The following is a 14,801-nucleotide window of genomic DNA, read 5'->3' as shown; positions in this document are numbered from 1 at the left end:
TTTTGCTCTTGTTAAGACTGGAGGTATTTTTCACTAACCTATAGGAATTAGAAAAATAATTAGCCAAATGTGAGCTGAGAAAATGTCTCACCAGTGTTTGTGTGCTGGCAGCGTGTAGTTTTAGTGGCAGATCTACAGTTTAAGTGCAGTCTGCTGTTCACTGCCAAAGATGCTGATATCGACAGAAGCTTTACTGCACCTGAAGTGATCTCATAATGTGTGTGTTTTCAGATCTTACTGTCTGCCAAATTATGTACGTTGTCCCCCAGACTCAGGAAGTAGGGGTGTCGTAGAGCGGCTTCAGCGGAGATTCTGCTCCTGGTGTCATACTGCAATCATAATAAAAACAGCTGATTAAAGCATCTGTGAAAGACGGTTCGGTTTCGGCTGCGTGTGGATCATCGTGCTTTTGTGTCATACCAGCAGCAAAGCAGTCAGCAGATCAATCCCCTCTGTGTCCAATCTGATGGTGACAAAGCAAAAGTTCAGACACAAGTTCTAATTGGTCATGTGTTCTTTTTTCTTTTATATTAACCAACAAAATGATAAATTGAAACAACTTAATATTCTATCTAGTTGTTCTATCAGGTCACAATGTTTGTTTGTATTTGATTACATTTTCTATTAAAATATTTATTTTTCCTAATTTATATTGCCCTAGTATGATTGAATTTTTATAAAAATAAAGCATGATTTAATTAATTCAGTTTTTCTCCGGCTGACATTTCTGCCGTGTTTAGTATTTGCAATTGTTCTGCTCGTTGTTTTTCTTCAGTCACAAAAATGATTCAGCTTTACCGGGGAACATGGTTGATGAGAGCTTGAGGTCTGTATTGAGGAAAGAGGTAGGACCGAAACTCCTCATTACTGCTAACACCAGGCCATATCTCTTCTGTCGGAGTGCCTGCAAGATAAAGAAAAGTTTCATCATCTCATGCCATAGGACACTGATATTTACAGCGGCAGAAAAGGAGCGTGTGGACCATTTATATAACCTGGTTTCCTACATTCATAGGTGATAAAATGAGATCTGATCTTCGTGGAGAACATAATCACAGATAAACACTGTCAGGCAATACTAATAACACAAAGATACATAATTATATGTGTCTTTGATAAACACACCAATAATGTATTTAAAAGTGCCAGTGGAGACAGCATATAAACTCGTACTGGTGTAACCTTCTTTGGCAGCAATAACTTCAATAACCGCTTTGAGTAGCTGTAAATCAGACCCACACAATACCCTGGAGTAATAGTGGAAAATTCCTCCATGATGCATATGGTCTTGTTCTCTTGCTTCATCTTAAAGGTATCACTGCGTGCTGCCACCTGCCGACTGGCAGGGGTCTGCTCGGTCTGCACAGCAGGCAGTGATATGAAGGGAGAGAAAATAGTGCCAAGCGATTGTGAGGTCTGACTTTTTCTGGAGGGACGATTTTGTGATGCAAATGTATTACTCTTTTGAACGCATATTGTTTTGAGAAGCAAAACGCTTTATTTTTTATACCCCAGCCAACTAGCTGGACTACCTTCATCAACACCAAAACGAGGCTGGAACTCTGCTCACAGGACGCAGCAGGGGGTAAGAAGATGTTCATAAATGATATTGCTAAAATGGGATGTCATACAGCTTCATGTCAAAAGAGGCAAACTATCCCTTTAACATTAAGAGGTTAGCGCTGATAAACTTAAGAATTAATTTTCCCCTCTAAGAAGGCAAGCTGACCAGACCAAAAAGCAGAAAGCTCAAACCAGTGACAATGGTTTCTTTAAAGAGGATATATTATGCTTTTTTAACAAGTTGACAACATTTCCACAGGTATTCACTAACTGTCTATGACATAGTTTGGACAAAATACCACATGGATGTAGTGCAACAGCACCCTTCTCGACCCATTCTCAACATCCCTGTTTAGAGCAGCTGGGGTTGGGCAAACCCCACTCTTTGAAGGTGTGTGCCTTTTTTGCAATCATTGTCACAGCTTTTAGCTACAATTATAAATCTGAATACAAATTACACTCAATAACCATCAAAGCTCAATATATGAGATGAGAGAGCATACAGCACCTAGCCTGAGAACTCACATTAGCACACACAGTAAACCAAAGTCGCGCACACCAAATTGATAGAACAAAAATTTCTCTGGCAAAATTTTAGCAATTTATTTTAGCTACGTAGCCTATTGAATCTCTGCAATTCTTATCCTAAAAAGGAACTTTTAGGCTTTCTTCAAAGTCATTTTGCCAGTAACATGTACCTGCACACTGCAAAGTATGCAGGTTGGCCGAATAAAACAATGTACACAATGCTAACTCTCCTAATTGCCAAAGAATCAGAAATCCTTTTATTTTTTCATTATATGTCCCCTTTAAGACTTTAGCCGTTCATTGTGGGATAAAGATCGTTCCTCAAGGCACACTTCTCCTTATACATTTTAATCTGGTCTTTACCATGTTGTCGTATTATGTCGCTATTTACCAATGAGCCTAAAAATCAGATGTAGCTCCTCCTTCACGGTAGCACCAGGAAACATTGGGCGCCCTGTTGCCATCTCAAACTGGATACAGCCCACGCCCCTAAAAGAAGAGGGACAGGGTGAAAACACAGAGGAGAAGGAAACAACAAGCAGTTCTCAAGGATTTCAACTTGGGGTGAATTAAAAGAAGCACAAACACTTTAAAGGGTGCTGATAATAAGTGCGTATGTGAGTGGGCACAGTATAGCCTTTTGTTTCATGTGGGGCGGCCGGGTGAAGAGGCACCCTGCGGTCCGATGAGGGGGATATGTAGTTAGGTGTGCTCATAAAAGGCGTTTGCATTACTAGAGAGCCAAGTTCAATCCTCTGTGGTTTACCGAAGCTGCGGGGGTGTTCTTACCTCAGCAAACTGCTAACGTGCAAAAATGCATACAGAAGGTGACGGCTCATGAATTATGCATCTTTCTATGACTCTAATTTTTGATAATATCTGGTTTCTTCAAATAAATAATGATGAATTATGACAAGCTATTCTCCTGTTACCAGGGGTGGAGCAGTGATTTTAAATGTGGGGGTGTTCCAGGGGGGGCAGATGAGCGCCACATCAAGCCCATAGACACGACGCTGAAGTTAGCATCCGATTCGCCAGCCTCCGATTCGCGAATTAAATGGATGGGCATAAAGGTTCATTTCACTGCATTTTGATCGCCCTAAACTAGGTCCTGTATGGAAACTACAATAGTTACACTGCTCAAATCTGGATAGAATTATGCTAAAGGGGCTATAGATTCATTAAAATCTTGTTTGGGATTTTTGAAACCTTTTTCTGATTTGTGAAAATGCAGAACAGAGCCATTTTACTGCTTTTTTTTTGTATTCTCATCACCCTAAACTAGGTCCTGTATGGAAACTACAATAGTTAGACTGCTCAAATATGGATGGAATTATTCTAAAGAGGGTACAGGGTCTTTAAAACACATTTTATGTTGGTGCACTACAAGGGTGGGCAAACCGTTAATATAATACATCCATGGGGAAAACGGGTTTACCTTTGGAAAATATGGGGGGGAGGCTGAAATCATCTTGCTGTAAAAGTGGGGATGTCGAAACACAGGTGCCCCCACAGGTGCGACGCCTGTTACTAACAATAAGGAGCCTATGTCTCTGGTACTGTCCATGTAGGGATGTAGCAGGGCTAACACTGCTCAAACCGCATATTGTTTAGGACCAGAGTGAACTCTGTCTACACAATGACGAAGATGTAGTAGCATTCTCAGACAGCAGGCGCCAGATAGAGATTAGGTTTGGGCCACATACACACAGAATGATATCAAAGAGGTATAAGAAGATCTCACAAACTAAGGTCATTGGGAATTTCCGTGCATGCTGAAATGTACATGTCTGTGACGGTCTGTTCAATAAATTCCCCATAAGAGGCTGCAAAGGTGAGTCCGACTCCTTTTTCTCCACAACATCCACTGTGATTATCAGTATTGGTGACGTTATATTATGACGACTAATTAGTCGTACAGCTATGTCCCAAGAACAGACGGAATACGTGCTGTTTTCCTAACTGGATTCTTGGGAACAAAACTACTTGTATCTTCTTAAAAGAATTGATTTAGTCATTACTAAAATACATTTAGAACAATATAATAAATCTGTCATGGTCTGTGGCTTTTGGCTTCAGACCATCTGGACTTTGTATTTGATTTGTGTGGTTTTTTTAGATATTTTATTTCTTCGTCAACTTTCTGTCTTATTTAGAAATTGGGTTTCATTGTGAACCTTTGTTGGGCTTCCTGCACTTTCTCCACACCAAGTTAAAGTTTGATCTTTGCTCCAAACCTGTGTTTCATTCACCTTTACTTCCTGCAGTATATCTACCTTTGTTTCCGATGTTCATAGCAAAATCCTTGTTACAGTCATTCTTTCTGGCTCCTGGCTTGTCTCTCGTGCCAGTTCTGCATTATCAGTGGGATTTTTGTTTGAGATATATTTAACATTTTAAGTTTCTGGATATCCTGCTTGGGAGAGCTTTTGTTTGGTTCCTTTAAGCAAGACATATTATATCCTTTTTTCAGAAGCTGAAACATTTTTCTTATGTCTTAAGAAAATGTCTGTGACATACTCACACTAGCACAAACTAGGTTCACAAGTTTATTTTAGTGATGACATAGCGTCTGATTCTGTGGCAAATGAAAATTCTGCTTCCTGCTTCTGAAGAGTGCAGACGTGTCTCTGCTTCCTCCTGCTGCTCATTTTACTTCTTTCCACAAGTCTTGGATATAATTTGATTCTTTTAAGTGAACCAAGACATTTTTTTTAAAATCATTTTTATTCTTTTTACAACTTATCTGACGAGCCAGCGACTACAATCCTTTCAGCATGCCCTGTGAAAGCTGTCGGATATATCAACAAGAAATTTGTGAGCTACAAGAAAGGATTTTTGCCTTAGAAACTGAAATGGGACTTCATGAAACGCTCCCAATGGTATCCCGTGGTAAGAAGTCCACATTTACTTCAAAAAGAAAGGGTGAAAAAACTTAAGGGCCTCTGTGTTGGTAAAGACCATCTCAGCCAGAGGTCCGAGGAAGGAGTGAAGAGAGGGACAATTCAACGTCCCACTTCCAAGCTTGTGTAAATGCAGCACGATTTGAAGTTGAAGTTGTGTGACAATAAAGATCAGGAGGTAGAATAATTCTACTCTTTGGCAATAACTACAGACACAAATTTTTGGTCCACTGCCTCTGAAAGTGATTAAATATACTTTTGCATCTGATGTTATCAGCTCATTGGTTAGAGCCTGCACATCCCAGAGGTAGTGGAGGTTGTTTTTTTGTTTTTATTATTTTTTGGGGCTTTTTATGCCTTTATTATATAGGACAGTGAAGAAAGACAGGAAGCAGGGGGCAGAGAGAGGGGGAATAACACGCAGCAAAGGGCCATCCAATGCGAGATTCGAACCGGGGCCAGCTGCACGAGGCCTATAGCCTCTATACATGGAGCGTCTGCTGTGCCCACTACGCCACAGACTGTAGTGGAGATTGTTTTAACAGTTAATATTTTGGACATTTAGTTGATTAGATTAACCCACATTCATTCATTTTCTATACCCGCTTATTCCAGCGGTCACTGGGCGAGAGGCAGGGAACACCCTGCACAGGTCACCAGTCCATCACAGGGCCACACAGAGACAAACGAGACAACAGATCATGCACGCTCACACTTTAGAGACACCAATTAACCTAACATGCATGCTTTTGGACGGTGGGAGGAAGCCAGAGTACCCGGAGAGAACCCACACATACACGGGGAGAACATGCAGACTCCACACAGAGGGGGCCCAGGCAGGAATCAAACCTGGAACCCTCTTGCTGTGAGGCGACAGTGCTAACCACCACACCATCGTGCAGCCCCTGATTAACCCCCGGTCACTGAATTTTCATTCCAATAAGGGTTCCAATTTCTTTTCACAAAAACTTTTTTGTCAACTGATGCTAACGACTTCTCTTGCCCACTAATTTGCATATTTTTGCAGTGAAGTGTTACAACAAAATTTTATAATAAATATATTCTTTACGTCATTCATACTTTTATATTATCAAATTGAAATTTTTCTTATCTAATTCAAAATATTTGTTCAATTCTGGAGCTTCAACCTGTTCTTGCTTTTTAGATACTACAATGATAGCCCTATCGTGTGAACTGTATGGAAAAGGGCAGATGTTATAGCTGGAAGTGGGATTAAAAGCGCAGGCTTCCTCCTCAGATATCTACAGTGTTTTGTGTTACTCACCACATGTCAATGGGTGTGGAATACTCCGTGGAGCCCAGCAGCACATCAGGTGGCCGATACCAAAGGGTTACCACCTCATTGGAATAGGTCTTGGTGGGAACGGACTTGGCTCGTGCGAGACCTGCACAGCAAAGGGTTTAACTAAATGGATTTTTTAAAGTTTGTGTTAGCAAATCTTGGCATCTTTGCACTAATATCTCTACACTGAGTTCTCATGAAAGTTCTACACAGATGAAAAAGGACAAGATGGTTCCTCAATCATCTCATTAGTTGTGTTCAGCTGAAGCTATTAAAAATCTTGAGAGATGCTGTTGGGTTAATTTACCTCCTTCCAGCACAAAACTAAGAAAACTCAGAAGAGAGGGCCGTGGTTGCTAGGATACAGGAAGTAAGGTTGCAAAAGTAATCTGAAAAGAAAACCTCAGAGTGGCAATAAAATAAAACTGGCGAGCGTTCGTGTCAGGAAAAAATGATTTTATTGCCAAGTGTTTGTGCCTGAAAACCACATTTGTATGTGGATGCCTGTTGATAATGTGGAGGTGTACCATCCTTCCTACCAAAATCAGCTAGTTTGAGCTCGCCCTTTTCGTTGATGAGGAGGTTCTGAGGCTTCAGGTCTCTGTGGAGGATTTTTCTTTTGTGACAGTAGGACAGGCCACGCAGCAGCTGAAACATGAAGATCTGCAAATATAATAATGAGGAAAAAGAAAGCAAGAAAGGCAATATACATGATCAGAAAAGGAATAATAATTTTAAAACTAGTGCATTTGTCAAACCTCCTCAAGAAATCATCAAAATGTGCTCCTTTTCACCTTAATGTTCCCTTCTGTTCTCTATAGAGCTGGAACTGAATTTAACTTTCTCATATTTACTAAATAGCTAAAGAGCATAAGATTAACACAATCACCAACACCCCTCTGTGTTACTGTTATTTGAAACAAAGCTACCGTAAGCAAGTGATTCTGCTGGAAATATGTTCAGGGGTAAAATAAAATCAAATTTAACATTATCACTCACTAAGTATACCAATATTCAGCTACCGGTTGAAGTAAAATTTAAGTTGTGTGTTTTTATCTCAATATGCTCTTTTGGAAACTTTGAAATGAGATTACACCAGCCCACGAGAACCTCCTTGGACTTTGGGGACCAGGCTGAGGCCCCCACGGATAATTACTGCTATTTGAAGGTTTAAGAAATGAATTGGCTCACCTTGACGTTATGCATGCTCATGAGATTTCCACAGTTGTCCAAGTAATGTTTAAGGTCACTGTCCTGCAAGAGAGATCAGTCACAGTGTTCTCCCTTAAAATCTATGAATCTTCCTTTAATGTAAATGACTTTTAGTAACTGTGCAAATCCCTAACTGCTGATGTACTCACCAGATACTCAAACACCAGAGTGAGGCAGCGGTCCGTGTGGATGATGTCGTGCAGCGTAACAATATTGGCGTGTTTGAGGTTCTTCAATAGAGACACTGGTTGGAAAAAGAAGGGAGACGTGAAGCATTCTGTTTTTCTCTCAGGTGCCTCGAGCAACACAACAACAGCTATCTTACTGCATCTCAGCTTAGGACGCAGCAGGGGGTAAGAATGATATAATGATGTTGCTAGTATGGGATGTCATACAGCTTCATGTCAAAAGAGGCGAACTATCCCTTTAAGTAAGATTCTTAAGATTTTTAGTGCAGGACTTTAACTTGTAATGAAAAAGAGGTAGTAGTTCTACTTAAACATAAGATGTAAATACTTCCTTAGTATTTGTTGAACACATTTCAGTAAAGATTGCATAACCTGAAAATGCATTTGTGACTTGCTGATTATCCTTGCACCATTTGCAATCAGCATGTGAGATTTGCTGTTCAATTCCTTTTGTGTATAGGAAATGTGATTTAACTGTAGCAAGACCCTAATTATAAGTTATCAAAAATGATTGAATAAAAGCCTTAGAATGGTCAATTTAAAGCCCTGACTTCAATCCCACTGAAATATTGAGAAAGATTCTAAAATGAATAGTTAATATGAGGAAATATCTCAGAGTTAGAGCTTTTCTACGTGGAGCAAAAGCTATTCCTTCAAGCTGGAGTGCAGGACTGATCAGCAGGTAAGCCAAGGTTTACATAGTGAAACTCAAAGATAGATAATACTGGATAACTTTTCACAATAGATAAATGACAAAGCCTAATATATTTGCCTTTTTTTTTTATCTACCTGTGGATCATAGAACAGAAGAATTTTAACCTCCCATCGAAGTTTCCAAAGTACAACTCTATGCTGTTAGCCATTATGTCTAAGTAAAAGTATTAAATTATGCAAATCAAGCATAATCATAGAACTGCAGTCTCCTCTCTAGTACCTACTTAAGCCATGCTGAAATCTTTTGTGAAAGTCACAGATTTCAGTATGAATAAATTAAGTCAGGCATGAATAAGAATGTCAGTTTATCACTAAAGTAGGCAGATGTTATCTGCGAAATCAGGTTCTTTATGAAATGACCAATTGTACGACCAGTTCTGAGACATGACAGGCTGATAAAAACACTACAGAAACCCGGTGTGCGTGGGTGTGTGTCAGAGAGTTTTTGTCTGTGTACCCTCTCTGATGGCAGTGCAAGGTGCCCCCTCCTCATGCTCCAGTCGAATCTCCTTTAGTGCCACCAGATTCTCTGTTAGTTTGCTCCGCCCTTTAAACACGGTAGCGTACGTCCCCTGGAAACACATGCAAACATACTGATAATATAACAAATATCATACTAAAGTAGAATATACTTGAGTAAAGATATTTTTTGGTGCGGCTGAAGGGAGGAGAGATTTTAAATTTGGAACTTCAGGATTGTTCTGCTTCATCAGATCCATCCGATACACCTTGGTTCTCTTCCAGAAAACCTTGAATTGCTCCCTCTTGGTTGGGATTGGGTTGCTGTCCTCAGTGTCCTCAAAATATCAAATGGGTGAACAGACTGACAGATGGATCGGGGTGGCTACAGCATTTATACCAGATAGTTGAGTTGAGGAGAGCTGAGCGAGAAGGCAAAGCTTTTTATGTTGGTTCATTATGTCAGTCAATTTTAGATAGTGATCAAAAGAATACCCAAAATGAGTATGGCCGGCCTGAGAAACAGGGTTAGGAGCTCTGAAACATTTCGAGAGGGGGTATGTCACATAACATCAAAGGGAACCAATGGAGGTGGTTTACACATCTGTTTAGAGTGCTTCTGAATGCCATTTTTGAGACAAATGTGACTGATGAAGAACTACGGGACAGTGATTATTTAGTATATCTCACATGTATTCATATGGACAGGGAGGATAAACTTAGGATACCCCATGAGGAGCTACCAACATGACATTAGTCCAGCATAAATGAATGCAAATAGATTAGCAGCATAAAATGGATGGATGGATCTACTGAGGATACTCATATGCCAGCAGGTATGATTTATTTTTAATAATGGGAATAGAATAACAAAGTTAATTTGACTGGATCCTCTGTCTGTTTACTTTCATTCTCATTCACTGTGCAGTACATAAACGTAAGCCTATAATAAATTCTGATTGACTGAATGAGGTTAGTAGTTTAAATCACCATCATCCACAAGCAAGATCAGATCCTCATCGCCCACAGTGAGGTCATGCACGACTCGCAAATGGATTTAGGTCTAATCCAATGATTAAATTACGTATTTACTTTTAATTAAATGTATTTTGTTGAGCTTTAATGATCCTAATCTTTAACGGCTTTACACTGCAGACTCTTCTTCAGGTGTTCTTATAACTCTAGGTGAACTACTGCAAGTTAAAAAGAGAGGGAATCTTTTCTATATTTTGAAAATAAACATCAGAAAATTAGGCACTTTTCTCATGGCCACATGTATAGCCAGTATAACCAATAACTGACAATAAAGTTGTCTCTTAGATCCTTTCGCCATCGATATCTACTGCACGGCCTCGTGAATGAGACTGATGCAGACAGATTCTGTCAATAATAATTCACAAATGCTAAAGGTGATAACCAGTTTCACATAAATGCTGTGGGATTTAAAAGCATAGACTCATGAGCTTTCGTCAATAAAGTACATCTAATTTTGTGAAGTCCTATTGGACACATGGGTGCACTATAGTTTGCCTTGTATGTAAGCAGAAATATTGACAGCCAGCCAGGTAAATTAACAAAATGGTCGGCATAATCCATCAAAAAGGTGCTTATTTGTCCTCATTTGTTGAAGACAATTTTAGCTTCAAGACGTTGTTCCCAAAATTAGAGGGTTTACTTGTTGCACAATCATCCCTAATTGGACTGTGTCTCAGATGTCTACATTGACCATCTTAAAATTGCTAAAAAGTGTGAGCAACTGGCAGAGACGTACCTCACCCAGTTTTCCGAGCTTCACATACGTCTCCAGTTTCCCAAATCCTATGTCAGACTAGAGGCAAAGAGAAAGAGACAGATTTATCTTACATTGGTAGTTTCCACTGCTTTCATTCTGTCCTCTGATTACACCTTTCACAGTCATGTGAAAATGAAAGTACACCCTGTTTCAATTACAGGGATTTATATATTTAGACAAAATTTTAAAGAAAAGCATTTGGTCATCAAAAAAGAAAAAAGAAAAAATTAAAAATTGGCTTAAAAGGGAAGTTCTACACTTTCTACACACGCGTCTAGTGGAATGACGTCATCGCCACCGCGCCGCTGCAGCACAGACAGTCGGCTATCTTTGCACGGAGTTTGCTAGTTTTGTGCAACACGGCAATTTGGAAATACGCAATAACGAACCATGTTACCAGCAGCAGCAGCAAATTCTGTGTAAAGATGCTGCTGCGGCGGCGCGCGTCGATGACGTCATCCCAGTAGATGCGTGTGTAGAAACCCCCCAATAACAACAACACGGCAGCTCTGAGCTAACAGTGCAATAGAACGCGTTCATTCATTCATTAGTTTTAAAGTATTGGTGAAATAAAGACAGATAATGCCTTATTTTAGCCTCGTTCCCACTATGCAGTCCGGTACGGGTCGGTTCGGATCGCTTTGGGGTCAGCTTGCGTTCCCACTGTACAAAGGGGACCCTCAGGGGTGGGCGGAGTGCGTGCCGAAGCGTAAATAGCAAATAACAAATAACATCCATAATTTGGAACCACCTCCAAGCTTCTTCAGCTTAAAGGGGAACTCCGGTATTTTCAACATTAAGCCTCTTTTCTGAGTCGTCTGCAATGTTTTAGAACCCCCCTCACCGCTTTTTGATGTTTACTGCTGTCTCCGGTATTTGCCTAATTTTGATTCATCTCAACCTGCTTCAGAATGGCAAGTCATATGCATGTCTTAAAAGGTCCGTAAAAGCACCATAAACGTCCGTTTTCAAAATCATCAACTCACCGGAGTGGTTACTGGTGTGCACTGGTAATCCATTTCAAATTTCGTGGCGAAAAGTTGCTTCTGTCGTGTTTTATTTGACATTTTGTACTGGATGTTCGTTGATATTACTCCGCCACCGCTAAGAAAATAGTGCGAGCATGAACGAGCTGCCAAATAAAACACGACAGAAGCAACTTTTCGCCACGAAATTTGATATGGATTACCAGTGCACACCAGTAACCACTCCGGTGAGGATGCCAACTTTCACCAAACGGTTATCGGTGAGTAGATGAACCTATTTTATGCTATTTAAAAAAAAAAAAAAACTTCCCCTTTAATCCAACCTCAGACGAGCAGCAAGACATGACATACTACACGTGATTTATTTCACAAAAATAAGCCAAAATGCAGTAGTCAGTGTGAGGTCATCTGTCTGACAGATAAAGCTCGGCTCAAACTGGCTCGTCGACAGGACAATGATCCCAAACACAGCAGCGGATCCAAAACAGAATGTGTGAAAAAGAAAAGCATCAAACTGTTGCAATGGTCCAGTCAAAGTCCAGACCTCTCCCTGGTTGAAATGCTGTGGTGGGACATTCAGAGAGCTGTGCATAAACAAGTGATTTAAACCCAAAAATTCCTCCCCAACGATTTGAGAGATTGATAACATCATACAAAAAATGATTACTTCATTATCGTTCTACAGGTTGTTAAATCACAGGATGCACGTCGTTTTTCACACATTTCCGGTAAGGACCATATGATCTTTTATTCTCTCCAGATACTGAAAACTACTTTCTTTTGACATGACTGTATCTCTTAATTGACAACTGGAGAGAGAAAGACAATAATGACTCGTTTTGTATGAGTTATTATCAAAGTACTCATTTGGGAGTAACAAAGTACGACCAATGACAACAACAAGGTAAGATGAGAAGCCTGGAGAAGAAATACAGTAACCCATGTAATGTGAACGGAGACATTTACTGGATAAAGATAGATCGTCAAAAATGGATTGCAAAATAAACAAATTACTAACCAGCGAAGCACGTCGAGACATGCGACTGAGAGGTTTGCAGGGCGGCGATTTTTCACTTTCCAGCTGCAGCTTCTTGAGAAACTCTGGAGGCAGGCGGATGTCCATCGGTAGAGACATGCGCTTACTCACATCCTGAAGGAAGCAACAACAACATCTAGTCAAGGTAATTCATTTTAATTTACACAATTAAGAAAGATTTTTTTCATGAATGTATTTGAAGATAAATGAGTGATATGACCGCTGAGAGAGATTTTGTATCTCTCCAACTCTCTACTTGTTTCAGGGAGTCCTGGTATCACATACATGAAGATCTAAGACGATATCTCACATTGTAGATTTTTTTTTTGTAATAGTAAGCTGCTTGAGAATGGGGGCAATCCTGTTATTTCTCGTTCGTTCTCATGACGACGGTGGTAGCTCTCTGTCACAAAGCTTACACCCGAGCACAAATATACAGAGGAGTGTCTGTGTGCTTTATTGCCACAGATCTGCAGATGAAGCTGTACCCTGATTACTCTGATTAGTGCTCTGTCCTCAGAGGTGTGTGTGTGTGTGTGTGTGTGTGTGTGGGGGGGGGTTATCTTGAACTATTCTTAACTTGGGAAGCCATAAAAGATGAGAAACGCACTTAATTTAATCTGTCTGGTGTTTAAAAGAACAAAACTGCCCATGCATGGGAGGGTTAAATGTGTCTTTAAACATCTGTGTACCGTAAATTCTGGACTATAAGCCGCTACTTTTTCAGCACTGCGGCTTATAATACGGTGCGGCTAATATATGCTTTTTTTCTTTTGTTTTCATGCCGCCAAAAACATTTTGCCTCGTAACATTAGACCAATACAATTAAGGAATAGTTCAGTGATCCACTGAAATTGTACGATAAATCAAACACACTTACACTACTAAATTATTGTAAATCGGTCATTTGAACTCATCCTCAACATGGAAAACAAACGAAGAAATCCGTATGATGCAGCTTTTTTTTTTTTATCACCCGTGTTACAGGCACTGTTCGGGAAAAAAAGCATTTACACCACGTATTTGTGCGTTACCGATAGGTATTTAAGTTAAAACCAGCCGTGTTACAGGCCCTGTTCAGGGAAAAAAGCATTTTCAGTATGTATTTGATTCTGTTACCATATGCATTTAATTAAAAGTTTAAAAATCCTCATGTCTCATCTTTCTGTGTAAACATCTCATATTACTATATGGCCACCCGCGGCTTATAATCCGGTGCGGCCTATACAAGCACAAAATGGATTTTCTTTTTAAATTGAGAAAGTGCGGCTTATATTCAGGTGCGCTCTATAGTCCGGAATTTACGGTAAGTTGATGCTCACATTAAATTTAGCTCCCATTGTTGTGCTGAACATCAGTAGTTGGTGACACATCTTGAGTCATTTTTGCAAACACTGCAACTGAAACTCTGACTGTGAGAAGATCACTAAGGTGTAATGTCTGTCCCGCTGGATATGCTGTCATCTCCAAAAGGTGATATTTAGAGAAATTGGACTGGAGCCGAACTGATGCATCTGTTAACAACTAGCACAGTTATATCGGTTATATTCACCAATATAAAAACTTTCCTGTGTTATTGTGTATGCAAATGACATCATCACACAGTTTGTACAGCATTTCCCATTTTCAAGAATACTCTTTGCTCATGCAGGCCAAAGTGACCTGTAATGATATTCAAAGAATATGCAGCAACAGGCTGCTCGGTGGTTAGAGCTGTGGCCTCATAGCTAGAAAATTCCTGATTCAAATTTCCTTTCTCTTTGGACTGCATGTTCTCTCCATACATGGTACTCCCCAGCTTCCTCCCACAGTCCAGAAACATGCATATTAGGTGGACTGATGATTCTCAATGAACTGTAGATAACTGTAGTGTTAGTGTAACGTAGTTAAAAATGCATTTTATTATTTATTATTTCCAAATTGTATTTGTAAGTTTTATTGATCATTTCATGATTATTTTGAGTATTTATGAAGTTTATCTCTGAGTTATATTCATTTACCATTATTTTATACATTTTCCCTGCAGCAGCAGGGACATTGTGTTATTTCCTTTGAAAATGTTGTAATTTATGATTGAAATATTCGTTGTACATTATTCTCTGTTACATACTTTTGTT

At 39.8% G+C, this 14,801-nt stretch overlaps 1 protein-coding gene across 1 annotated transcript in view; it reads right to left on the bottom strand.

Annotated features, from left to right (window-relative positions):
* Positions 1–14,801, bottom strand: part of cdk18 (cyclin dependent kinase 18) — a 73,638-nt gene that overhangs the window by 9,483 nt on the left and 49,354 nt on the right. Inside the window, exons 4-14 of the mRNA XM_075460140.1 lie at positions 12,667–12,798; positions 10,642–10,698; positions 8,869–8,983; positions 7,659–7,753; positions 7,489–7,551; positions 6,837–6,960; positions 6,280–6,400; positions 2,483–2,580; positions 799–904; positions 421–463; positions 239–329 (exon numbers count right to left, since the gene is read on the bottom strand). Of these exons, the coding sequence (XP_075316255.1) occupies positions 239–329; positions 421–463; positions 799–904; positions 2,483–2,580; positions 6,280–6,400; positions 6,837–6,960; positions 7,489–7,551; positions 7,659–7,753; positions 8,869–8,983; positions 10,642–10,698; positions 12,667–12,798 (1,045 nt within the window). The remainder of the gene's footprint in view (positions 1–238; positions 330–420; positions 464–798; positions 905–2,482; positions 2,581–6,279; positions 6,401–6,836; positions 6,961–7,488; positions 7,552–7,658; positions 7,754–8,868; positions 8,984–10,641; positions 10,699–12,666; positions 12,799–14,801) is intronic.

The sequence above is a fragment of the Odontesthes bonariensis genome, chromosome 3, assembly GCF_027942865.1.
Source record: "Odontesthes bonariensis isolate fOdoBon6 chromosome 3, fOdoBon6.hap1, whole genome shotgun sequence".
NCBI classification, from domain to species: domain Eukaryota; kingdom Metazoa; phylum Chordata; class Actinopteri; order Atheriniformes; family Atherinopsidae; genus Odontesthes; species Odontesthes bonariensis.
Note: the sequence above shows the minus strand (reverse complement) of the source record. Positions and strands in the feature narration are given on the sequence as shown.